This window comes from Phycomyces blakesleeanus (genome assembly GCF_001638985.1).
Source record: "Phycomyces blakesleeanus NRRL 1555(-) unplaced genomic scaffold PHYBLscaffold_21, whole genome shotgun sequence".
NCBI lineage: Eukaryota > Fungi > Mucoromycota > Mucoromycetes > Mucorales > Phycomycetaceae > Phycomyces > Phycomyces blakesleeanus.
The window spans coordinates 671,627-698,393 of record NW_017265154.1 but is presented as its reverse complement, the minus strand read 5'-3'; the positions used below and the strand labels follow the sequence as shown (position 1 = coordinate 698,393).

The 26,767-nt window shown below is 37.0% G+C and overlaps 7 protein-coding genes across 7 annotated transcripts; 4 read left to right on the top strand and 3 right to left on the bottom strand.

The window, feature by feature from the left end:
• Nucleotides 1–1,949: 1,949 nt before the first annotated feature.
• PHYBLDRAFT_149417 (hypothetical protein) lies at nucleotides 1,950–3,705 on the top strand (the record flags this gene model as incomplete). The annotated part of the gene is made up of 3 exons (XM_018432271.1): nucleotides 1,950–2,358; nucleotides 2,423–2,548; nucleotides 2,681–3,705. 3 exons carry the CDS (start codon nucleotides 1,950–1,952, stop codon nucleotides 3,703–3,705), a joined length of 1,560 nt encoding a protein of 519 aa, XP_018287671.1.
• Nucleotides 3,706–12,659: 8,954 nt separating this feature from the next.
• PHYBLDRAFT_149415 (hypothetical protein) lies at nucleotides 12,660–12,968 on the bottom strand (the record flags this gene model as incomplete). The annotated part of the gene is made up of 2 exons (XM_018432270.1): nucleotides 12,660–12,859; nucleotides 12,917–12,968. The coding sequence occupies 2 exons, from the start codon at nucleotides 12,966–12,968 to the stop codon at nucleotides 12,660–12,662; spliced, it is 252 nt and encodes an 83-aa protein (XP_018287670.1).
• A 1,629-nt stretch (nucleotides 12,969–14,597) lies between these two features.
• PHYBLDRAFT_149414 (hypothetical protein) lies at nucleotides 14,598–14,912 on the top strand (the record flags this gene model as incomplete). Its single annotated transcript, XM_018432269.1, has 2 exons — nucleotides 14,598–14,701; nucleotides 14,822–14,912. 2 exons carry the CDS (start codon nucleotides 14,598–14,600, stop codon nucleotides 14,910–14,912), a joined length of 195 nt encoding a protein of 64 aa, XP_018287669.1.
• Nucleotides 14,913–15,738: 826 nt separating this feature from the next.
• Nucleotides 15,739–16,735, top strand: PHYBLDRAFT_172264 (hypothetical protein; the record flags this gene model as incomplete). Its single annotated transcript, XM_018436761.1, has 4 exons — nucleotides 15,739–16,326; nucleotides 16,408–16,525; nucleotides 16,601–16,665; nucleotides 16,733–16,735. 4 exons carry the CDS (start codon nucleotides 15,739–15,741, stop codon nucleotides 16,733–16,735), a joined length of 774 nt encoding a protein of 257 aa, XP_018287668.1.
• A 127-nt stretch (nucleotides 16,736–16,862) lies between these two features.
• PHYBLDRAFT_188318 (hypothetical protein) lies at nucleotides 16,863–20,915 on the top strand (the record flags this gene model as incomplete). Its single annotated transcript, XM_018439482.1, has 17 exons — nucleotides 16,863–17,228; nucleotides 17,289–17,382; nucleotides 17,494–17,601; nucleotides 17,668–17,774; nucleotides 17,908–17,994; nucleotides 18,065–18,205; nucleotides 18,258–18,369; nucleotides 18,425–18,585; nucleotides 18,640–19,163; nucleotides 19,252–19,577; nucleotides 19,652–19,815; nucleotides 19,873–19,973; nucleotides 20,038–20,092; nucleotides 20,165–20,264; nucleotides 20,325–20,459; nucleotides 20,525–20,681; nucleotides 20,743–20,915. The coding sequence occupies 17 exons, from the start codon at nucleotides 16,863–16,865 to the stop codon at nucleotides 20,819–20,821; spliced, it is 2,817 nt and encodes a 938-aa protein (XP_018287667.1). The 3' UTR covers nucleotides 20,822–20,915.
• Nucleotides 20,916–21,540: 625 nt separating this feature from the next.
• Nucleotides 21,541–23,604, bottom strand: PHYBLDRAFT_178057 (hypothetical protein). Its single transcript, XM_018437947.1, has 7 exons — nucleotides 23,359–23,604; nucleotides 22,985–23,295; nucleotides 22,679–22,893; nucleotides 22,395–22,601; nucleotides 22,297–22,330; nucleotides 22,026–22,241; nucleotides 21,541–21,959 (listed from the first exon to the last, which is right to left on the bottom strand). The coding sequence occupies exons 1-7, from the start codon at nucleotides 23,529–23,531 to the stop codon at nucleotides 21,676–21,678; spliced, it is 1,440 nt and encodes a 479-aa protein (XP_018287666.1). The 5' UTR covers nucleotides 23,532–23,604; the 3' UTR covers nucleotides 21,541–21,675.
• A 971-nt stretch (nucleotides 23,605–24,575) lies between these two features.
• On the bottom strand, nucleotides 24,576–26,106 carry PHYBLDRAFT_31546 (hypothetical protein). Its single transcript, XM_018439978.1, has 3 exons — nucleotides 25,904–26,106; nucleotides 25,134–25,823; nucleotides 24,576–25,037 (listed from the first exon to the last, which is right to left on the bottom strand). The coding sequence occupies exons 1-3, from the start codon at nucleotides 26,082–26,084 to the stop codon at nucleotides 24,598–24,600; spliced, it is 1,311 nt and encodes a 436-aa protein (XP_018287665.1). The 5' UTR covers nucleotides 26,085–26,106; the 3' UTR covers nucleotides 24,576–24,597.
• Between the last annotated feature and the right edge of the window lie 661 nt (nucleotides 26,107–26,767).

Genomic DNA, 26,767 nt, shown 5'->3' with positions numbered 1-26,767 from the left:
ATTGTGTTTGCGCTTGTGCTTGTGCTTGTGCTTGTGTTTGTGCTTGTATTTGTGTATAAAAATAATTTACATCTAACTACAATAATAAAAAAATAATATTCAATGTCCTCTTTCTTTCTTTCTTTCTTTCTTTTTTTCTTTCTTTTTTTCCGAGCAAATATTCTGTGTTTGTCACAGGCAATTTTATTTTATAAGAGTAATCATTACCAAAAGAAAGATAGGTATATAGATAGAAAGATAGAAGAAATATAACAACACTACATCTCACTATACCATAGCTTGTAATGATAGTGCCCTCTTTTTGAACTTTAGTCTATAAAAATAATAATTATATAACGACTACTAGCACCATTACCATGATATTAATATTAATAATAATTAATTTTTTTTTAATAATAAAAAAGTATAATATGTATATATATATATATATAAATATAAATATAAATATAAAAGGTGAATAGCAATATGCCTTGAGTGTGGCAAAAAGTGACTTGTGTGTGAGGGATGATTTTAACCAGTTGCAATAAAAAGATAAATTCAAACATCTTTGGCGTGACACGAATTCAGGGTGAGATGGCAACGACTGCCTTTTTGTGTAACATTCAGTACTGATCAGGTCATGGCCGATTCCGATAGATCGGTTTCACAACCAACACCATTGGCGGTTGATATTTTCCTTTCCATTTTTCTTTTTCTTTTTTTTTCCTTTTTTATTTTATTTTTATTTATTTTTTATATTTTTTTTACATTCCATCTCCAAGGAAACAAATAAATAAATAAAAAGAAAACCTACTTCTTGGATGGTTACCATGACAACAATTTTAATTAGAGTTTGTGTACACACACACACACACATATATACACATACAAATACACATATTTTACATCCTTTTTCTACTTCTTTCTTTCATCTGTTGTTGTTAAAAGGTAATCATATTTAAAGATATATATATATTCTTTAATTTTTATATATATATCTACTAAGAAGAATAAATAAATTAAATTAAAAATAAATTTTCCTTGATGCATAAGCTAGTGTTGGTCTTGGTCTGACCAAAGATAAAATCAACGGCGATAAAAGACACTACTTTAGCGTGCTGGACTGCTTCTTAAGATGAGAGTCGCGGAGAAAGCGACGGCTGGTAAAGGAACAAAAATAAATAAAAATAAATAAATAAAAAAGAATAAAAAAGAATAAAAAAGGAGGTGAGGACAATGAAATCTCCAAGTCCAGTATAGGGAATTCAGGGATAAAGTACAGTGTTTGGCTACTTTGATGGCGATTGCCGGCTCTAATCAATAAAGGCAATTTTTGGTATTTTGTATGTGAATTTTGTATGTGAAATTTTGTATTTTGTATTTTGTATTGTGTATTGTGTTATAAATAAATACCAAAATAAAATAATTAAAATAAAACAGCATAGCATATTTCTATGTCTTGAATTGGTGCGATTGGTAGTCAAGCCAAATAAAGTAAAAAAGAAAAAGAAAAAAAAGGTAAAAAAAAAGGGGGGTTGAGTGGGGAGAGGAGTAAGACAAAGAGAGAGAGAAAGGCAAGGGCAAGGGAATGCATGGGTTTGTAAGACCAAAAAGAAAGAAAGGAGTGCCGACAGAATGGATTTGGTGGTGGTGGTAAGATGAATACAATTCGGGTAGCTCTTGGTGGAGTCTTACTCAAATAGGCAGCCCGCATTCTAGACCCTTTTAATAATAATTATTTTTATTTATTTATTTATTATTTTTTATTTATTTATTTTTTATTTATTTTCTTTTTTTTCTTTTCCTCTCCCCCTCTCTTTTACCTCTACCTTTATCTTTTACCTTTACCTTTACCTCGTCCTTGTCGTCGTTCTCGTCGTCGTTCTCGTCCTACTACTACTTCTTCTTGTTTAACTCCTTGCTTAGCCTCATTCCTTTATCTTCTTCTCTTTTCGCTTTCTTACTTCTTGATGAACCGTCAACATATGATTTGGCTCGAGCAAGCATCACCAACCGAATCACGCTTGCTCAGACTGCCAAAAGAACTGATCCTTAAGATCATGTCCTACGTTGCAGTCGATTCACAAACAGATTATCCATCGTCTCTGATCGAACTATCAAAGACGTCCAGAGAAATCTATTATCTCATACACCACGACCCATGGCGCTTACTAACCCTCTGGCGCTGTGCCTTCCACGTCCGTTTCGATACTGCAGCTCTTTACCGCCGCCGTCTCGACCGATACATAGACTGGAAAGCGGTCATGAACCGGCGATTTAAGGCTCTCTATGGCTGTAGGGCCTATGCTCAGACCCGCCAGACATCAAACCTTCAATATCTGGACTGGGAAGTGATCTGGGAAATGCTGACCGAGCATGGTAAATAAATACTTCACAATAATCGCACATACATTTGATTCTGATACGTTTAGTCATTTGTTAGATGATCGAAATGTCTGGCTACTACATTATTACGATGTTCCAGTAGCTGCCGCGGATGCCTTTACTCATAGTGATGGCAGTAATCATGCAATCATATTACCGATCCTATCATTACTCGTAAATTACGGTAAGAAAACCTTACTGACTTTATTTTTTGACAATCTTGCATATACACACAATATATATATATATATATATTTATAATAATAACATTTTTACTCATAAAAATTATCTAAAAATCATGATAAATTCAATGCAGATTTCAAACTTACCGACGCTCTCCGATCATCCCAAAATAGCCAGAGTCAAATTGTCTGTCCATCCCTCACTAGAATGGCCTATCACCCAGAAACAGACGTAATGCAGACCACAGACATGGCTACAACATTTTCTCCGGCCCAAGATTCTTCTTCCTCAGCCTATCACCTTTTCTTCGCCACCATATTTGCTCATCATCCAACACCTTACCAATCCATCCCAGGCTGCGTACCAATTCCTCTCTTCCCGCTCTCGTCTGCTCTCTTTGATGTCGAGTATCTTCGACGCTATGAACGAAATCTTTTTGTAGCAAGTCTTTCTGAATCCCGCTGTGGCTGGCAAGACAGGCCGGTAATCGGCTCGGTTGAGAACGTGTATGCCTCCACAGGCTTTGGTTCACAAAGTCACTATGTCACCGAAGCACATCGGATCGAAGGCGAGTGGATCGGCTACTACTCTTTCCAAGACGAAGGCGACAATGACAGCGACAATAGTAGCACCAGCACAATTTCCTCACAGCCCGGAGACTGGGTCGATGGTCCTATTCGATTATCTCTCCACATTGTCCCACTTGATCCACACGTCCATTCGTCACCACAGCAACTATCTTCATCATATTTATCATCATCATCTTCATCATCATCTTCATCATTATTAGAATCATCATCTTTATATTTATCTTCACCACCTTATTGCAAAACTTCCGAAAATACAACCGACTCTCTTGGCTTTCCATCTAATCACCTCCGAACATGTCCTCTGACTCGCTTTGAAGGCACAGGCATCGACGGCAATGGAGCCTTTACGGTCTCAGGATTAATAGACGACTCCGAAGACGGCCAGATAACATGGGAGAAATCCTATGTCGAATCAGAAGAAACCTGGGAATACTCTGGTCGATTCGTCTGGCCCATGGGTCTGTGCGGCCGTTGGGGCGACGAAGAGTACGGAGGTCCTTGGTGGATATGGAAAGCTGCCAGCTCAGACTCCATCGCACTCCCTCTACCTGTATTAAAACCACACTAATATGTAAATCATCCCTTTATTGTCCATTATTACTTTTATTATCTCTTTTATATAATTCTTTCTATTGTTTTGTTTGTTTGTTTTCTTTTTTGTTTGCTTGTTTGTTCCTTCCTTCCTTCTTTCCTTCCTTCCTTTAATTCGTTCATTGTTCGTACCAAATATTATCAACTAATCATGACATGCCATCTGTAATCATTCCACCTAATAAATCAAATAAATAAATCAAATAAATAAATAAAAAAAAAGCTCCCTAATGCATTCCAAAGATCATTTGCTGTCCACCAATTTCTTATTCTTTTATTTTATTTTATTATATTTTTTTTACTATTGATTTTTATCTTGATTCATTAAATATTACAATACTGTATATATATATCATTTATTGTCAATTTTGGTTATCGACAAAATAGACAGACCAAAAACAAAAGAAAAAAAAAAGAATCAAAAAGAAGGGGGAAGAAGGGAGCAAGTCTGTGTGATTATCATTTTATTTTATTTTATTTTTAATTATTATTATTATTTTCCCTTCTTTTGTTCTCTTTTTGTACATGGCTCATAACCCAAACTGAATGGACCTCTTTTCAAATATTGGCGGACGACGACGCCTAAAGTCGAAATCTCGCCAACACAATCCTACAATAGACACACAGTCTGCACGCAATCAAACTTCCTCACTTGCCTCTCCACAAGGCACTCGCCAACCAAATCCCACCTCTTCTGCCTCTAGTCCTATTCACACATCAGAATCATCTGCGAATCGCCATCACGATTGGGATGCAGGTAAAGGCTACTTTCTACTTTCTATTTTAATAAAGCATTTACATAATTCAACCAATGACATTCGTTTCATTTTTCTTTCTCTTTCTCTTTCTCTCTCTTTATATATATATGCATTAGCAGCAGACGCGTCTAGTCGTAGTCATTCCATGGCTCAACCATGGCTTACAGGAAGTCGACTTGACGATAGATCTAGCCAACCAAGACCAGACGATGCAGAAATTGACCGATTATTTAGCAAAGTAGCCGTAAGGCATTATACTTTCTCTACAAACCAATTCAATCCAATCTAGAAAACATCACCTCACCTCTTCCCTATATCTATCTCTCTATGTATGCTCTATTCACCCCCCGTCTTGTTTCAGGACCGACTCAATCTCAAGCCAACCCAGGCCAGTCTGAGGGAATTATCTGCTGACAAAAAATGGTGGATTCTCTGTAACGAAGGCCAGCTAGCCAAATTCGAAGGAGCACAGCCAACCTCCTCAATCTCCGGAACCAACAACGTCATTAACAATAGTATTATCAACAGCAATGTCAGCAGTGGTAGTGGTAGTGGTAGTGGTAGTAAAGCTCAGTCTACACGATACAATTACAGAGAAGCAGAGGCCGTCCAGCGATCTCCCAGTTACTACATTCAATCTTTCCTCCGCACGGACGCCCACGATGTTCCTTATAAACTAGTGTCCGATCTTGCCGTCAGACTCCGCACCATGCCACTCAGCTGGGTAAAAGAGTTTATTGAAAAGGATGGCATGCGAGTAATTACTGAGGAGCTTGGGAGAATCAACCAAAAGCCAGAAAGGTAAGTAATAGAGAGCAAAAGAGAAGAAGAATAAATAAGCAAATACTATCCTATCCTATCCTATCATTCTTCTCTATTTCTTGCTGATTTTATTTGTGTTCTTTAGAAATCAAGATGACGCTCAGGTCGAACATGAGATTGTCAAATGCTTACGGTTTATGTTTAATAATGTGGTAAGTAACGAATAAATAAATCAACGGTAATAACAGCAAAGGGATTTTTTTTATTCAAATAATATGGATCTTCATTTTATTTCAATTTTTCTTTTAAAAAAAAACTTAAAAGTATGGAATTGAAGAAGCATTGGATAAGCATCAATACATCCATACTCTTGCACGTTCAGTTCTTTCACCTATCGTGGCAGTCAGGCGTCTCACAGTCGAAGCACTCACCTTTATTTCATACTGTGAACAACCATCTGGCCACCAAATTGTACTGCGAGGTCTTGAATTGCTTCAGGACGAAAGTGAAGCCGGGCCGTTCAATGCCTGGCTGACCTCATTTGACAAAATGCTGGATGGCAGAGGAAAAATGGGCTCTATGGTTGGTGCCAGTAAAGACATGAGACTCACGGGTGCCTCGGGTAGCATGGATGCTCAATTGGCCGATTATGCAGTACGTGTGTTTCTTTTTAAAATGAATAAATATAAAGAGTTTAGTTCAATCATTACATATACATGTATGTGTGTGTGTGTGTGTGCATAGTCACATATTTTCTTTATTTTTTTATATAATTTAGAAAGAACAACTTATTGAGAAATGCATTTTCTAGTTGTCAAATTTACTTCTGGTCAATGCCATTCTTGACCCCGATACTGTTGAAGAACAACATGTCAGGACCACATTGAGAAACCAGCTGTACAAGGCTGGACTGTCTTCTATTCTCCAAAAGCTCTCTGACCTGAACAACGAGTTTTTGAACAGAAAAATAAAAGAGTTTAAGGATCTTGAAGAAAGTGATACGGATGCGATCTATGGTGCCTCTCAACTTGACGATTCTAAAGACCCAGGTGAAATGGTGTCAAGAATTACATCATCTGTTCAGGGCACTCGTGCCTATGAGCATCTTCAGAGCATTCTACAGCACATGCTTCAAGTTCAAAACGATCCAGAAAAAAGGTACATATTATACGTCTTTGTGGTATATATACATATACTTTAAACAAGACAAGACAAGAAAATAAAATCATGTAACTATCAAAAGATATTCAAACCTGTCGGTGCCATAATTTAGGGATCGATACTTTCAGCTAATAGAGTCCTTGGTTACGCAAGTGATGCTTGAACAAGATGGGGTGTCAAATGGTTTCTCGGAAGCCTATGGAGTTAAAGTCAAAGATCTGGTAGCCAAGTTTGCTGAAGAAGATGAGCTAGAATTGGCTCAAAAGGAAGCAGAGGAGGCAAAAGAAATGGCTGCTCAAGCTTTAAAGCGAGAGGCTGTACTAAAACTACAAGTGAATCTTAAATCAGGTAAGCTATACACATATGTGCTGTTTGTAGCATCTAATGAAAATCTTATTTATTTATTTAAGATGGGCTTGTGGGTCAGTTGAAATCAACAAATGATGCACTTCAAAGCAAACTAGGCTTTGCACAGCAAGCCAATTCTGTACTTCGGCAGCGGTTGGATGATTTGCGAATAGAGCACCAGCGCACACTCGAGAGCATGAACGAGAAGCTGAAACAACTCGGTGAGAATGTTCGTCAGTTGACAGAACATGGAGCCTCAAAAGATAAGGCTGCCCGAATCCGAAAGAACAAGGCTGATACGGATATTAAGATGTGGAATGTCCAAAACCCTAATTACGATCCTGAAAAGAGAACTCTTTCGGCAAGTCTTTTAAATATAAAACTACTTAACTCGAGATATACACACAAAAGCCAAGATTTACTAACCAAATAGTGGTATTTTGTGTATTGTATATGTGTGCCACACCCCCTTTATTTTAAATTTATTTATATATAATATAACTAAATCAAAATAGGCAGAGTCTTTGGATCCCATCTATGTAGCTCAATCCGGCAGTCTTTCAGAAACTTTCAAAAATTCACTACGCACAAAACTCGGATCGCGGGTTAACAACCTTGTCAAACGCACACAATATCCCAAACGAGAACCCGTCTTGGCCCGTGGAATTGTCAGCAGCAAGCCAATACCAAAACCTAGTGTAGAAGAAGATACATCAGTCTCAAACACAGAGTCAGGTAGTTTCTCTAGTCACAAGACAAATGAGAGTGGAGAAAATAGTCGAAGACACTCTTCAAGCTCGCGTGAAACAACCACTCCAAACAGACTTTCGATGGAACCTTTGTCTGGAGGTAAGAACTATATATATATATATATATATATTTATATTTAAATTTAAATTGTAAACTACATATTTTTATTTCAACATCCATACACATACACATACATGCATATCAACATATATACATATAAACATATATGCAGATGTATGTATGTGTGTGTATGTGTACGTGCTTATACTTTTGGCGTACTTGTGATATATCTAGCCAAATTACAAGATAGATCTGATTATTCTGTTGATGGCACATCTTCAAATCCTATACAACAGCAGCAATATTTACCTTCATTATTATCTTTATCATCAGATAGCGGACCTCCTGGATCTGCATCTGCATCTGTGTCTGCGTCTGCATCTTCCCCTCCTCCACCGCCTCCTCCTCCACCTCCACCGCCACCTCCACCTCCACCCCCGCCTGGGCCTCCGCCTCCGCCCCCACCCCCACCCCCGCCGGGGCCTCCTGCGCCACCTGGATCTCAGGTACAAAACCCTGAACCTGGTACCACTGGAGTCGGAGAAAACAATTTTGGACCAATGGGAAGCCCGATGTTCCCTGCAATGCCTGGTATTACTGGTTGGAAACCCAGCAATTTTCGTGCCAACCAAAAGCTTAAATTTGTGGAGTGGGAAAAGATCAATTATATGAACATTGGCCAGACTGTTTGGAGTCATGTTGGCCATCGTAAATCAGACACTACCCCAGATCAGCCCAGTACGCCATTCGAACAGTCAATTGAGTACAAGCTGTCAAAGGCGGGTGTATTTGACGACATTGAAAAGACATTCGCCCAAAAACCGACTGGCCAGTTAAAAACACGTCAAGTCAAAGAGGTGACCCAGATATTGGATCCAAAGAGAGCGTATCAAGTTGGTGAGGCACTATTTTTTTTTAAAAGAAACAAAGAAGAAGAAATTTGGTTTTTATATAGATACATAGAGAGATACTGTACAAAGATTATTTATAGCTGTGTATTTATTTCTTTTCATTTTTTAATAGATCTCTTTACATCAAGTATCACTAAAAAGATTCCTTTTGATAAAATTGGTGCTCATATCCTTGCCATGGATCCTTATTTTGAGGATGAGCAAATCTTGACAAATGTCTTGACCAAAGGACCAACAGCTGATGAACAGAAACATCTCTTGCCATATCTTGAAGGCCCCCCCGAAAAACGTGAAAGTCTATCTCATCCAGATCAATTCTGTCTACAGGTAGCTTATATATATATTTATATATAGATACGCGCACGTTTTCAAATAGGTAGATGCCATTGACAGTTTATGTTTGAATTATATAGATTATGGAAATTCCTCGGTTTAAAGAAAGAGTCGAGTGTATGCTCTTTAAAACCACCTTTTGGGATCGATACAACAGATTAAACGCCGTAGGTTTATCATCACACGCATAAGTCTATATCCTTGTACTAAATATTAATTGCGCGTTCGTGTTTGTGTATAGCAAATGACAGCTGTCTTGGAAGCCTCCATAATACTAGAAAACTCCACTTCGTTTAAGGAACTTCTTCAGGTAAAACACATTAGTTGAAAACTAATTAGTATAATCATTATCATTTTAATAAGCTGTAATATTCATTTGGTAAATATTTTAATAGCTTATTCTTTTATTGGGAAACTTTCTCAATGGGAATACAAATCGTGGTGGTGCATTTGGAGTTCGTATTTCCAGCATTAACAAGGTATATTATATATATATTATTAATTTAATTTACTTTACTTCAATTATCTCTTTATTCTTGTTGTGTATTAGTACTGACTTTAATTTTGTCTCAACATTTATAAGCTTGTTGATACAAAAGGAACATCTAATTCCATAACGCTTTTGCATTTTCTTGCTGGCACAGTAGATAAGAATTTTCCTCAGATGTTACACTTTATTGAAGAGCTAGAGCCTTGTACAGAAGCAGCAAGAGGCAAGTATTTTTATTTAACAATTTTGTCTTTAAAGAAAAGCTTATTAAATGAATAATGCTTATATCCAATTTTGCTTTAGTGTCTCTTAGTGATATTGAAAGCGAATATTTGAGCATTAACAAAGGTCTTGCTCAAATTGATAAGGAATTGAAAGACCATTACAATCCCGATTCAGATACTTACAGCCAAGACGATTCATTTGCTTCAATAATGACAGACTTTCACAAGGTGGCCACATCTGATGTCGATGCTTTGTCTCACCTCAAGGTTGGCACAGAAGAAGCATACAATAGTGTGGTAAAATACTTTGGCGAAGATCCAAAGAAAGTTACTTCGGATGAATTCTTTGGAATTTTCAGAACGTTTACTGCTAATTGGGAGGTAAATCAATTGTTTTATATTGTACTATTGCCTATTACATAGAAATGATTATATATACACTACTCTAAGAAGAAGAAAAACCAGCAATTAATATGTTTCATATATCAATTTGCAGAAATGCTACAACGATGTACGAGAAGCACAATTAAAACGTGAAAGAATCGAAAAGCAAAGGTTACGAGATCAAGAAAAACGCAATCGCTCACGTAATGGCTTACCTATCAAAACCAAAGGGGTTGAAATCAGTCAATGTGAGTATACAAGTAAAGCAAAACCCAGAAAAATATAGATTATAATCAAACTAAATCGTACTTTACCTAATTTACTCACTTATTTCATTCGTTCATACTTACACTCATACTTACTTACATTCTTTCATTCTTCCTTTATTTAGATACTGGCGATGATGATCAGAAGGCTATTATGGATAGCCTAATGGAGAAGCTGAGAGCCGGCAGTGAACCAAAGATACGACGACATGCTGATCAACGACGCCGACCACGCTCAGGTAGTGTGCGAAGTACTCATTCGATCTACTCGGACTCCGTTTCTATGCGTGCCCAGAAGATGCTACTTTCGATTCAAAATGAAGATATGGACGAAGCGATCAAAGGTTCTCCGTTTCCTATCAGTATTATGGATGGTACAGAAAATACAATGGAGCCTGTAGAAGAGGAGTCAGCTGTGGAAGAAACTATAGAACATAGTGAGAATGCGGATGAAAATGAAGTCGTAGAAGCGGATAAAGAAAAAGATCAACAAGAAGAAGAGGTAGTATTAGAAAAAGAGCATGACGATGGGGATGATGATGAGTATGAGACTCTCGATGGGTTGCCTGGTGCAAGTCGAGGTACTTACGGTAAATTAACTAGACCGAAAAAAAGTACCAGAAGAACGGCACTTGATCGATCGCTTCATTTGCGAGTAAGATCCAAAAGACATATTGGATGAAAAAAAAAACACACACACACAAAAAAAAGATACCCAATCTTCAATTGACTCTGTATTTGTATATAAAGCATCACATTTTCTACACTGTATTATTTAAATATATGGTAGTAATTATAATACAACCATTCTAGTATTGAGATATCCGTACGAGCTATGTACACAAAGTATTTACTTTCATTTTGAAACAGTTCATTTAAATTGAAAAAATAGAATACTCAAATTCAATTCTAACAGATTTTTCTCACCTTCGATGACAATAATAATAATATTAGTTTAAAATAGATCAAAATGAACTTATAAATAGATACATATAGCCTTTATTCATAAGGAAAATTCTCTATATATAATGTAGCTAAATATTATAAATGCGGTAGAAACAAATGTTAAGACATTTACGTAAACGAAATTGAAAATATATAATAAAACAAAATGGACAGAGTACTAGTACGATGTAGTAACTCTGCGGGTATCAGTTATCATTTGGAATCGGCTCTGCATGTTTCAAACCAAACTTCTTGCAAATTGCACGTCTAATATTGCCGATCTCTCCTACGAGGTCAACTCAATATTGTTCAAAGAGGTGACTGGGCTCCTTATTTTATCAGCTTATCACTCAAGAGAACTCTATCTATGGTCGATTTTTTTTAAAGAAATTATATATATTATCCAATGGACCCTCTTATACAATCAGCCATATGCTCCCGTGTGAAAACTTGGGCCACCATTCTGGAAAATAAAATATCTTTTGTCAAGGTCGGTAACGGTTGTACACTAAGAGTGAAAGGCTTTTCTTCCTTTGGATATCAATGTATATGTCATGACTCATGCTTTTGCTTTGAATAATCTTTTAGTCTAGATACTCTAACTCGAGAAAAATAACTGTTCTGTTTTACACCATCCTTCAACTCATACTATACCTATCGCTCATTTTTGTGGGAGATACTCATGACATTTTCAGTTACCGATTTACTTCATTGCGATACAACTTGATTTCGGAGCTCGGCAATGTACTATTTGTAGCGATGTGGTTCAGACAATTACTTCTAATATTTTCTTATTTGTTAGCTTTGTTTTTCTTTCTGACAAAGTGTGTATGTATATTCACTTCCTCGCAGCTATCCGTTTGATTATTTTTGAGCTTCCTTGAACAAGCACACATTTTTTTTTTGCTTTTCAACAAAAAGTGCACAGACCACTTCAGAGTAACCTACAAATCGCCGTTATAGAAACTTGTACTCCACTTTAAGAGTTATTGCTATACCGATTAAAACTAAACCCTTCGTTACTCTTTTTACTTCTTTGCTTCTTTGCTTTGATTTACTTCACTTTGCAATATTTGTCTGATTAAATCTATAAGCTGCTCCTACTGTCATAGAACAGTTACACAATCCTACTAAAAAGAGTATACAGCTATGTCACTGCTCTGACGTGAGAGGCAAAAAACACCCCTGGCAAAAAAAAGCGCAGTCCCAAACTTTAGTCGCAGACTGCGGGTATATCAAAATAAAGCCCATTCAACCGACACGGTTTTCTTCTCTTTAGCTTTTTTTATACTCTGGAGACGGGTACCCCCTGATTGCCTGTAGTTGAGTTTGACGCGCTACCTATGGGTCGATTGGGAGACATTCTTTTTCCATTCTGTGCAGGAAAAAGCGGAAGTGCGTCGTCTCTAGCTTCTTGGTTAATTCTTAGAGGCGCAGATCAACATTGTTCTGAATTGTGAATTTAATTGTATAATTTCTGAAACAATGGCGACGAGCAATGTTTAAAAAAAGCTGCCGCCGAGTTAGCATCATGAAAGTTTATTGAGTGGAGGACGGGGAGGAAGTGGAGTTTACTGCCGACTCTTCATGAAGTCCTTGTTCGAAGCTCTCTGGAACTGACGGTGTTGCTTGGTAGTCGAACACGCTGGACCCTGCTACTTTGTGGTAGGTTTCTCTGGTACGTTCGCAGGCCCTTCTCAGTGATGAGATAGGGCAGTTGGGATGAACCCGGTTGTTGTCTTACGCCACGGATTAACACCATTCCCACACCTCCTTCGCTACCAAGACAGGTTTACGTCCTGAGGGAGATTGAGCCGCGTAATGCGGGGACAAAGAACTTGGTGTCATGCTTTTTATTCTTTTACATTAGTAAAAGAACATTAAGTGAAATTATATGAAATAAAATAGCTTTATGTATAAGTTTAATAAATAAAATAATTTTTAAACTGTTGTTGACTCTAATAAAAAAATACGCGTTTAAACTTTTTTTTTACTTGATTGAAGAAGTTACTGTTGTAATTAGGACAGACACATTTATAAGAAAAATTAATCTAGTTAAATAAATCTGAAGATTAATATAATATAATATGTCTTTTATTATAATTGTGTCAATCACCGTGTTTGATTGTATAGGGTGCTTTTGGCGGTAAAGTTGAGACGATTCTTGAGAATGCTAATTGCGCGAAATATATAATACTGAATTTGGCTAATTCGGATGGACATTGTAAAGATGTATTAAAATAAGAGGAAGAAAAAGAGAGAAAGAGAGAAAAGTCAGAAAAAAAATGAAGAGAAAAGAGAGATGAGAAGGAATAAAGAAATGCGTGTTTGAAAGAGAGGCAGAAATGGTGTGGTGAATTGAATACGCCAGTAATGTCCTCTTCTATTTACACAGACTGTACACAAGAAGTTTAATACGGATATATTTATGGAACAATACTAGTTATCTAAAAACCTTTTTTTTATATTACAGTCTTTAAAAGATAAGATGATGGCATAGGGCATATTAAGTAAGCTAAGCATGAATATCATAAAAGAGACATTGTAATATTGAATTGGATGAAGTGATTCGAGATCTTAATGCATTTATGCCGATTATTACAACCGATTCATTTATATGGTTGATTTGCATGGTAGTTTTTTGTTGTTTTGCTTAGGTAAAAGTGTTCAAAGATACTTTGATTTTGCAATATCAACATCATCAATTTTCCTTAAATCGCTACCAAAAAAGCAATTCAACCTAACTTTTGAAGAGATTGAGAAATATATGTTCTATCAAGAAAAGACAAACCATTAATCCAAGTTGATAAAAGAAATTCTTATTTATATTGCTCTATATGAATTAAAGAATAAAGGTAATTTCAGAAAGTGTTTCAGCCTGTTTAAAAGGCATCACATCTCGGCAATACTTACTGAAGATTCTAATATAGTAATATATCAACAATATTAGTTGCCTCTTTTTCATAAATATTACTCTCACAGTATCTACTTTTCCAAATGTTGATATAGTAACCCAATAGCAATTTAAAATACCTCAGGAACCGTGGTATAACACGCTGGAATGAGTTTGGTAAATGTGTACTGTAATTTAAGCCATGCGTTAGTATGTTATGCATTGGCGCTAATCCTGAGGTACGACGTTTTCTGACGGGAACCGACATTCTGATTTTACCAGACCACCTCAATATGACTATTTGTCCAAAGCCCGATAAGTGTTCCTGATCCCTAACAGCCTAAATGTATTATTATAAAGCTACTTTAATAGAGAAGATGTGAACTTGTATATATTTCCCATCAAAATTCTATAAAGCCTGAATAATATAAGATGTATATTTACATCTTCTTCAGGTAATTTACGGCTCGGTATAATTAGAGAATGCTCGTAGCAATTTTATTGGACGTCAGTTTTTTTTACGTCTATAAAAGACTCTTTGTCAAATAATATTGTTTTCGAAAACCAAAAAGATATGTAAAATCATGTTGAGTGCCCCTATGGCAATGAACCGTGATGTAAACCAGGTTCAACAAAAAAGCGAAAACCGATTCATTAGTCCAATGCATTACAGCCAGAGTTTGATAGAGTATGGAATACAATTTTCTTTCAGTCATCCTATCTTATAAACTAGTCTTCTCTCTTTTATACTCATTATACTTCCCCTATTATATTATTTAACATTCCTTTCTTTTCGTTTTGTTTCAAGAATTTCTGAATTTCCTGACTTTTCTGAATTTCTTCATGTCTTTGCACTTATTGGCTTACTGCTTTATCTCCACACCTTGTGTCCTTATTGATAATTTTCAGGCACCTGCCCATCTTTCATAGGAAGTAAGAACTGTTTGTTTTTAGCAATGTAATAAATTTCTTATGCAGCAGCAAAAAAAATTGACAAGTATAGTAATAGGTGTGTAGATTGATACAAGTGCACACCCTCTTTAATACAAGACAGTACAATGGGTTTAACTGAGTACAAAGAGTGTCATATTAAATATATGCCTTTATATATAGTTTTACACTACTAGCATACATTCTGTAATATATATATATGTGTGTGGGAGTAATAAAATATTCATCTCGAATACTACTTCAAAATGTTATATCCTAACAGGAAACACCGGCTTCCATCTTGAGAACGTCATGCTCTAAAGATCAATATATGGTTTGGTGTTATTATTCAATTTCAAGACGATGTTTGAGTAGAGTGTAAAATTTCGCACCAGTCATTTTGGACTAAATCACACAGGCAGAGCTCTATATAGCAATGTCTGGTATAGTGATAGTAATAAAATAATAAAACTACCAAATTTAACTATATTAAATGTTTAGTGTGTCTTGAAAAATAAGCATTTCTTAAAAGATAGTTTGGTTATTCTTTTAAAGCAATATAATTTATTTATTTGTATTAATAAACACCAAAAACTGCTCATTCTTCTCTTCGGTGCTTTCGATTAAATCTATTAAGATATTATTTTAGCCTCTATATGTGGCCTAGAATGACATTAGTACTTTGATAAGACACAAGAAAACGTATTCTATTTGGAATGTCTTTGGTTAAAGAAAAAACACGTCACAATAGAATAAGCTTGCTTGGAGATCAATTGAACCAAATCCGTAATCACTATGCTTAATCCATTTGCACATGAATTTAAACCGATTCAATCGGATCCTTTACCTACCTTGCCTAAAAAAGCTGTACCAGACAAAAGAAAAGAAAATAAAAGAAGAGAGCGAAAGAAAGAAGATAATAATCAAGAAGCGATAACAGTAGAAAAAACAATTGAACAATCATCGTCTGCCCAAACCTCATTCACAGCAAAGAACAGCTCACAGAAATCGAAAGCTAAAAGTGAGAATATACAAATAAATGCTTCAATTAATGCCAAGCCAAAACCAGCCAAAAAAACATTCCCATCAAGACAAACAAAACCGAACCATTCTTCTGGTCCTCACTCATCTTTTACGGATCCTCCTTTTCAAAATTCATCACGAAGACATTCTAAAAAGAATGAGGAGACAGCAATCAATTTGGCCCCCATAGCATCAGTTTTTGATACGCCTTCAAAATTCATTACTATCGAAACTGCGATTCATCCAGTTTTTCAAATGCGACCCGAACAGAATATAGAAAGGAGTCAAAAGGGTCATTTCTCGGGAACAACGAGTGGATTGACTAAACTTGACCACGGCTATGAGCGATATATTGACTGGGTAGGTTAATATACTGGCGTTAGATATATCTATAAAAATATGCCAAGATAAGACGGAGAAAACTGAACATTTTGGATATAGATCGAACGGTCTCTGAAAACATTCAACATGATTACTATTGTGGGAATGGAAAGCGCCGTTGTGGATGTGGTATCAATGGTAGCTATACTTCAACAGCGCAGTATAGGCGAGCATGAAGGTAAGAAAACTACAAGAAAAAAAAGATATATATATATATATATCCCTGTTCTCATATTTATCCCTTATTTATCAGAGGTCGAGACCTTCTCAATAAGAGATGGAAAGCGTTGGACTTGTGGTATTCAAGTTAGGTTACATGTAATAAGCTAGATGAGCATATAAATATACTATAATATAATATAATAATATAATAATAATAATATAGTGATGATGGTGATAATAATAATAATAAAAGGGGGGCATAAATATAGATAATATTGTAAGCTGTTCTTTTCGGTTATTCGCTATTTGTAACCTTTTTGTCGGGCTTTCACTGGTTTGTGGAGTACCATATCATGTCTTTATCAGCACCTAGGCGGATGCAAGATACTAATGAGAATGACACCGAAATGATGCCTATATTCGATTTAGATCATCTCATTGACACTCTAGACGCACGGAACTCGCTTTCCTCTTGCAACATAAGTACTGACGACGACGATACCGAAAGTCTTGAAAGTTGTGATAGCATTACTTTTCAACCCTCTAATCACCTAGAGATGCAAGGAAATTCCTATTACGATCGTGCAGAGAACGAAACAGAATCTTCGCAGACATACTACATTCTTCCAAGGATTCATGATGTAGAAGCACAACAAAGACTGGTCTCTTCTAGTGACCAAGAAAACGATGATCTTGAAAAGGAAATGAAGCCTGCAAAGGTTTGCTCTCATCCAATCAAATTTGGTGACGGTTTATGCTTACACTCGTTGGACTAGAAGAATTCAGGTCGAAAATGGGGTTGTATCATATTTCTAGCTGTCTTGCTTATCGGTTGGGCAATATGGACCCTAAGCTTAAGTAGATTAAGTCCAGGTAATTGATTATTACTATACTATTGGTATTTCTGGTTTTGGAGGAGGCTATGGGAATCAGGTATATAACCTGATACATCATAAAAAATACTGACTAACTTTATTTCATTAGATGCTGCCGTGGAATCAAATGCTGCTGCGCCTAAATACGTTGATTTCGAGGATATCTTTAAGGAAGACTTTATACCTATACGATCTCAGCTTGAATGGGTCAAGAATGGTATGACAAATAGAATTAAATGTTAAGACTACACAACTAATAAATCCCTTTTATTTTTGGATCTAGGTCCACAGGATGGCGTTTATACGTACAGAGACCCTAGAACGAATGACATATTACTAGAATCAGTCGAAAAGAGAGGGAGTCGCATATTCGTGAAAGCCAAGGATCTTGTAATTAATTAGAAGCCGCGGCAGAGCGTTTACTGCAACCCAAAAAAAAACTCAGAATAACTAAAAACATCGTATTATTTTTATCTTTTATTTTTATTTTTATTTTATATTTCATATTTGTATGCTTATATAGATTTTTGATGGGTTTCCATTGGAAGTGAGCTCATTTGAAGTATCGCAGGACTCACAATATGTTATGCTAATTACAGACAAAGTTGAGGTAGATAAGAAAGAAGGAAAATGCCTATTTAAAAAGGACCACCAAAATATTGACATTGATTGATAATTAGCAATGGAGATATTCTTACCGTGCCAATATCTTCATATATTCTATCACAGATAAGACCATATCTCCCTTGACTCCATACTCTACAGTAGCATACATTCCACAAATATCATATGCAGTGTGGAGTCCCACAGGGCATAATTTGGTAAGAAACATTAGCCACTATTCAAGCACGGCTTCTTATAAAACTTGAACAGGCATACGTGATGGAAAACGACATTTACACAACTGATCTAAAGAGACATCGTCGTATCACATTTGATGGCTCTTCTACAGTATTTAACGGGATACCGGACTGGGTCTATGAAGGTATAATTAAAAAAAAAGGATTAAATGGAAACTAACTCCTAATATTCTATTATAGAGGAGATATTTGCAACAAATTTTGCCCTTTGGTGGTCTCCAGATTCAACCCATTTAGCCTTCTTAAGGTTCAATGAAACAGATGTACCAGAATATACCATGCAGATGTACACTGCATCAGCTAAAAGTTACCCTGACGAAGTGAAAATAAGATATCCTAAAGTGAGTGTTATACATACAAAAAGCATTCACTACCTGAGCTTATTGATTTAATAGGCTGGTGCTCCAAATCCAGTTGCATCTTTGCATGTTCACAGTTTGGTCAGTAGGACATCTGTTATGATCACAAAGAGATATGCACAGAATGCCACAATACAATCAAGTAGCTTATACAAAGAGTTTGAGGATCACGATCGCCTGATTACAGACATTGCATGGGCAACCGATTCAAATACATCACTTTTGTTTAAACAGACGAACAGAGTCCAAGACCATGAGATAACAAGCCTTATTTCTATTGCACCTTCTCTAAATGAGTCTAGGGTTGACCTCATTCGTGAATATATTCCTGATGATAAGGGATGGGTTGACTCTGGCCGAAACATGGTGTATCTAGAAACAAAATCGAATGGAACAATCATTCAATATCTTGATATTGCAGATGATGGAAATGGATTTATGCATCTTGCTTTGTTTACAGCAAGTATAAACAAGGAGCTGAGTGACCCTGTATGGCTCACATTTGGAGAGTGGGAAGTAATCGACGGAACCGTTGTTGTTGACAAGAAGAACCATTTAGTGTAAGTTTCCAAAGGTCCTCCCCTCCCCCTTCCCAAAAAAAAATCTGTAAAATTGAACAATGCATTTACTATGCTTTTATTTTTCTAGTCATTTCATGTCTACCGAAAGGTCTCATCTTGAGAGACATCTATACACTTTATCTTTGAACAGTAAAAAACCAGCAGCAACCAAAAAATGTATCACTTGTCCAAATGATCCTAAAGAACATGCTTACTACGATGCGAAGTTTTCTCCAATGGCTGGTTATTTTCTCCTGAATTACCTCGGGCCACACATTCCTAGTGCAGTAGTCAAAAAGGTTGGAAACGCCTCTTTCGAAAATCCAATTCAAGACAACCACCAGTTAAAGCAATTGCTTAAAAAATATGAGCTTCCAAGAAAGCGTATGGTGCGCGTGAAAAGCGGCGGTGTTGGTATGACATGAGAAAAGCATAAGATAAAATTAAATGCGTATACTAATTTGACAATGATTATACACGGAAAACAGAAATGACGGCTATGGAGCTACTCCCCCCAGATTTTGATATCACTCAACGTTATCCTGTTATATTCAATGTATATGGCGGACCAGGATCTCAACTTGCTTCTTACCAGTTTGAGTTAAATTGGCACAGTTTCCTTGCCAGTCAGCTCAAATACATTGTAGTGACAGTAAGATAAAGAAGAAGCAAGTAGGGGATTGAGATTAAATCTAATAACTTGGCTTAGGTCGATGGACGTGGTACTGGTTTCAAGGGTAGAAAGTACAAGGTTGGAGTACGCGGAAGACTTGGTGAATTAGAAACAATCGACCAAATAAATGCCGCAAAGTAAATACCAAAATGTCGACTATAATGTGCTTTACTCAATTAATCTAATTTATGTTTATTGTAGGCATTGGAGTAACCTTGATTATGTAGATAAATCAAGAATCGCTATTTGGGGCTGGGTATGCATGACAAAGGCATTTTCTTATTACTTGATTCATATATTTAATCATTGGCGAAATCTATCATAATAGTCTTTTGGTGGCTTCTTGACTTCAAAAGTTGTCGAGGCTAATAGTGGAATATTCAGTGCTGCTATGGCCGTGGCACCTGTAACAGACTGGCGATTTTATGGTATGTTGTGACCTACTATAAAGCTATAAGATGCAAGCAAATCATAGCCCTTCATTTTAGATTCGCTGTATACGGAGCGTTACATGAAAACACCCGAAATGAACCCAAAGGGGTATATTAAAAGTGCAGTAAACAACATGACAGGGTTCTCCAATACAGAGTTTTTGCTTGTACATGGTACAGGCGATGATAATGGTAATACAAGCAATATATACATGCATAAATATATACAGCAAGCTTATTAAACATCTTTTATTTAGTTCATTTCCAAAATTCAGCTGTCTTGATCGACAAGCTAACCAAGGCTGACATTCACAACTATAGAGTCCAGTTTTTTACTGACAGCAATCATGCAATCCAATACCATAACGCAAATAAGAATCTATACTATTTATTGACCGAGTTTCTTTGGAAAAGGTAAAGCAAAAAAAAACCATCTTATTTAGTGTGAAATATATTAAAACATATTGCAAATTAGTTTTGGAGGAAAAGAGTATATTCATTTGCGACAAGAATCCCATGGGCGTTTCTTTGGACCTCTAGTCGAGGATCATTAATTCTGCCATTAATTACCATTCCACCAAAAGCATGATCCAAGCAACCCATTTTTTAAACGGTTTTTCACACTTGAAATAATCTAATTTTTATGGCAGATTACCTTTTTCGCATATTATATACTGTCATCACACACTCATAACGTCAATATTCTAGAGATACATAAAATCATTTTTTTCTTCTGTTTTCTTTTCTTTCCTTTTTTAAACAAAACAAAAAAGCGTTCATAGAAATCACATCAAAAAGGCTAAAACAATAAGGATAATCAACAGCGAACATATCTAAAAATTCAAGGACGTAAAATGTACGATTTGTTTTATAAAAAAAAACACATGGAATATTATTCATGTGGTTAAATCAAAGACTTTTAATAAGTCTGAGCCTATTACAAGCTACATACTGAGAACTTATCTTTACTATTTAATAAGGACAGGCTACATTCAAGAGTATCTTCTTTTTTACAGCATTTAGTGCTATACAATATTATTATTCAAGACCATTCCATTCATTACAGCTACTATGACAAGTGAGGAATTGACAGCCAATACTTCCATTACATTAGGAATAAAAATCTGCCTCCACTACGAGATGTCCTTTTCTGACACCAAAAACACCACCTTTGAATTACATATTGCAAGTTCCTTTTTTTTAAAAAAAAAAAACTAAAATAAAAATCAATTAATTCTTTTCACTTGAAACCACATACTTTTCTTTCTATTTAAAAGAGATTGTCATTCAAATGCCAAAAATCTTTTGGTGTTGATTTATTTTTAACACTGTAAATAAAAATGCCTTTTTTTTAAAAAAAAAATTAATAATAATGAATAAATACAAAATGATGAGGTCAATTCAGCAACTAGTAAACTCCGGGAACAATTCTATATTTTACTATCTCGCAATACTTGTCCCAGTCTTCTCCGTATTTTTCTTTACACTTTGAATCATCACGTCGTTGACGATGAACTAAAAGGATTAGGAAGTATATGCTGTAAAAGTAAGGGATTATAGAGTCAAATCCACAGGCGAGACACCAAGACAAAGCCATCAACCAATCACCAAAGTAATTGATATGTCTAGACATTCCCCACCACCCAGAAGTAATTAGGCGGGTTCCTGACTTGGTTTGAATATAAGTAAGATCTAGAAAAGAACATGTAAGTTTGACGTTCCTTGTTTCTGTTCCATCAGAGTTTCGTAAAAATTTACCTTTCACACTAGGGTTTTCAGGGTTGTTTCTAAAGGTATTCTTTTGGGAGTTTGCCCCGCGGAAAATACGGTAACCAACGCACTGTAGGATAATAACAGCGCATACATGCCAGATGTTGAGATCATGAGGAAAGTCTGCGAGATAACGAGCTTGCAAGCAGTACATCATTGGAACCCAGCAAAAGTTTCCAAAGGCCAGCATGAACCCAAAACCGTCTATAGGTATATATGTTAATGTAAAGTTTTAGTATACCAGTTGAGATTATATTACCACTTGTAATATCCATAGTAGTCAATACAGAGGTCTAAAAATATAGCAAATAAAGGATAAGATAACAGTAGGCATTGGGCGTGTATATGTACGCTTACCTCATTCCATAGAGCGTCAAAGACGTACCAGGCTTGGAATAAAACGACAAGAATCATGCTGTTTGTGACGCGGCCAAGGTCAACATATTGCTTAAGTGCCATACAAATATTCAAAACTACCCAGCCAACTAATCCTGGTCTCAATTCGGTAAAGAACTTGAGATCGAAGTTTCCAATGCGTGGATTAAGCTCACGGCCAATCATAAACTAAAATTGAATATAATAATAAAAGAGTAAGACCAGGTTAACTTTCTGACGAGTATAATGCTAAATGTATTATTTACATCGTATATATGGTTTCCGGTATTTCCACCTAGAGACAGGAGACGCTTTCCAAAGAAGCTGTATACGTAAACACCAATAGATACAATGAATGAAAATATCACCGAAGCCACAGCAATGTGAGCAAAATTAGCGTGGACCCAAAGAGGTAGTTTGAGTCCCTGTCCGCGCACAGACATCAGTGTCATGGTTGTCATGGTCTGAACTGCTGACAAAGCTACATAATAGTAGCAGTAATAATAATAAATCGATGCATTGACTCATTAATATACCAAGAATATTGGTAGGAATATCGTGAATAAAATTACCATTGACTTTGTAAGACAAACGGGTACCATCTCGAAGACGGGTTCCTTCAACAGTGTCGCCTGGCATGGCAATAGAAAACGTAGCAAGTTGAGCAACAAAACCGGCGTACCATAATAAAGCCACGGCCTTCCAGCTGGTAACTAATGACCATAAGAACTCCCATTCAAATCTTCCAGCAATAAGATCACTCGCTATAGCCCAGAGACGATGAAATGGTGTATAGCCAATGTTGTCACAACCGAATGCAAACAGAATAACAACACATGGCAAAATAGTAATCATAAGGAATGCGCCAATTGGTCCACCGAATCTATGCGATCATGTCAATACAGCCTTTTTTTTTACAAGGTCATGTTGTGTTTGTAATCCTCACTCATAATGTGTCGTCTTGGGATTCAGCTTTTTATAATCTAAAGTGACGGGAGGCGCTTGTTGCGCAGGTACTGTACTGGAAGATACGGGACCAGATTGTGTGGCACGGGTTGATCCTCCAGTTGTCGACACTGCAACTTCTGCCTTTCTTTCTCGGCGAGTCTTTGGTGGCATATTGATATAGAGCAGAAAACACGCTAATGTGTGTATATGCGTTTATATATTTTATACTAAAGAATAAATTGCTCTATTCAATTAAAAGAAAAAGAAAAAAAAAGAAGAAAAAAAAGCCAAAGCGGCGTTCAAGACAGAATAGTCTGCAACGGGTCCCGCCAATGCTCAACAAATTAAAACCAGGATTTTTGTGGGATTGAGTCACCGCTACATGAACAGAATTGCTACACATCTTCCAAAACCAGTTTCTTGTACCCATATGATTGACACGCTTGTTCACTGGAACTTATATTTTGCACTGGATACCAGGACACAAGAACCCTGAAACCTTAATGCTCAATCATATCATATCTGGCGATTATTGACGGGAAGAATGAATAAAGCGCAATAAATAAAATTCAGTTTTAACTATTGTATGTGTATCTGTCCACATCTCCGTAAAGCATTGTAGAAGAATTTATATTTTCTTAGGATAGAGCAGATATATATATACTGATAAACTTTATTATCCCAAATAATTGAGGGCATTTTTTGAAGAATATTTTATTAGATACCTTGAAATCTCGAGTACCATCCTACACACCAAAATATATATATATAGTAGGTTTATGCATATGCGTAGTATAATTATATTGTGACATATGATACCAATGACTTTCATAATTTGTGTTAATTGAGATATGAAATTAAATAAAGAAACAAGAAAATAACGAGGGTTTTGTTTTCAGCTCAATTCTAATTTGTCAAAGATCTTTGAAAAGTGTAATTTGGATTCATTAACCAAACAGACCTAATAATCAAATGGGGGGGGGGGGGGGGGGTTTGATAGACTGGCAAAATAAAATGATATTGACTTTATTGTTTTTGTAACAAATAACAAGAACCAAGAATATTCTTGTAATTTATGAATATCTCTCAAGGTATTGTTTTCTTTAAAAGAAGAACCTGTGCTAAGTAGCTAGAGAAAAAGATATAGAGAAATATATGTTTGTGTTTGTGTTTGTGTTTGTGTGTGTATGCATACGCGAGAGGGAGAGGGAGAAATAGAAAGATTATTTAAGATTATTTACAGATCGTGAGCCTTGCGGAAGTCTTCACCAGCGTAGATGGCAGCATCACCCAATTCCTCCTCAATACGCAAAAGCTGGTTGTACTTGGCCAAGCGCTCGGAACGGCAAGGGGCGCCAGTCTTAATCTGGCCAGTGCGGAGACCGACAACAAGATCAGCAATGGTGGTGTCTTCAGTCTCACCAGATCTGTGGGAAACCATGACACCCCAGCCAGCGGCCTGAGCATCGAGAGAAGCCTGGATAGACTCGGTGATGGTACCTATTTGGTTGACCTTCAACAAAAGAGCGTTGCAAGCCTTCTTCTCGATAGCAGTCTTGATACGGGCAGGGTTGGTGACGGTCAAATCATCACCGACCAACTGGAAGTCAGAGTTGGACAACAAGTGGCTCCAGTTCTCCCAGTCATCCTGGTCGAAAGCATCCTCAATAGATACAACTAGGAGCAAGAAAGCACTCGACTTAGTTATTCCACTCTTTTGCCTTTTCTTTCTTTCTTTCTTGTTATCCTCTATTTTATTTTTCAATTACTTACTGGGGTACTTCTCGGCGAAGGACTTGTAGAGCTCAGACAACTGCTGGCCAGTGATATAGTCGGCAGGGTCAGAGTTAGGGTTCTTGAAGTCAAGATCGTACTTTCCATCCTTGTAGAACTCGGAGGCGGCACAGTCCATGGCGATCTTGACCTTACCGGTGTAGCCAGCCTTCTCGATAGCAACGACAAGGAGCTCAAGACCCTCTTGGTTATCCTGAATGTTGGGGGCAAATCCACCTTCATCACCAACGTTGGTGGCATCCTGGCCGTACTTGGCCTTGATAACACCCTTGAGGACATGGTAGACCTCGGAACCAATCTTCATGGCTTCAGAGAAGGACTTGGCGCCAGTGGGCATGATCATGAACTCCTGCATGGCCAACTTGTTACCGGCGTGGGAACCACCGTTGATAACGTTGAAAGAGGGGACGGGGAGGACAAAAGGCTTCTTGGTACCAGCAAGATCGGCAAAGTGAACGTAGAGAGGAACGTTCTTCTCGGCGGCACCAGCCTTGGCAGCAGCAAGAGATACACCCAAGATAGCATTGGCACCCAACTTGCTCTTGTTCTCAGTACCATCCAACTCCAACAAGAAGTTGTCAACGGCCTTCTGGTCAACGACATTAATCTTGGACTCGATGAGAGCAGGGGCAATAAGCTTGTTGACATTCTCAACGGCAGTGAGGACACCTAATAAAAGAGTGAGCAAATATATCACCAATATTATCGCTCGTTTTCTTTGTTTATCGGTTTATTCCTGTTATGCATACCCTTGCCAACATAGTCAGCCTTGATGTTATCACGGAGCTCGAGGGCCTCGTGGATACCAGTAGAGGCACCAGAAGGTACAGCAGCACGGAAGACACCCTTGGCGGTTGTCAATTCAACCTCGATGGTGGGGTTACCACGGGAATCGAAGATCTGGCGAGCGTGAACCTTGATGGCAGACATTGTATAGAAAGGTGAAATTTAGATGAAGAAAATCACGACAAAGGTGTGTTTGGAGACGCGTTTAGATGCATATATTTATACCAGACCAAAATTTACTAAACCTATCCTTGGTCCGGGGCTCAGAGACCCCGCCTTTTGGAAATAACGGTCGCACCCACATGAAAGCGCATGACCAGTTTAACTTCCTCTCCGACCCATAATCCCCACGTTCCCAACACTGACAGTGAAAGTCTTGCCTTGCCTTGTATTTTATTCTTTATTTTTATTTTTAAGAAAAAGGTGGACTCCCAGAAAAGCAGTCTATACGTGTTACTTGTTGTATTTACAATATTTGTGGGGCTGCTTAACAAACAAAGGGCATGATGAATTGAAATTTTATGTGATTGTGGTTGTAAGTAAAGGGATTTCAATTAAGCTTGCTATCCCCCTTATTCTCTATATTTCTCAAAGCGAGTTCTTCCGATTGATAAATTGACATGACCTGGGCCATAAGTGGGCAAGTGTACATATAAGCACACACACAACATAACATACACATACGCACTTGGTTTTTTTCTTCAGACTTTGTACGTCATGAAAGAACGAAAACACGACACGTTTGCACCCGCTGTACCACAAACTCAGCATGCAATAACCCTTGTCAGCTAGTCCAGGGTTCGATCCGTTCATTTTGGATGCAAAGA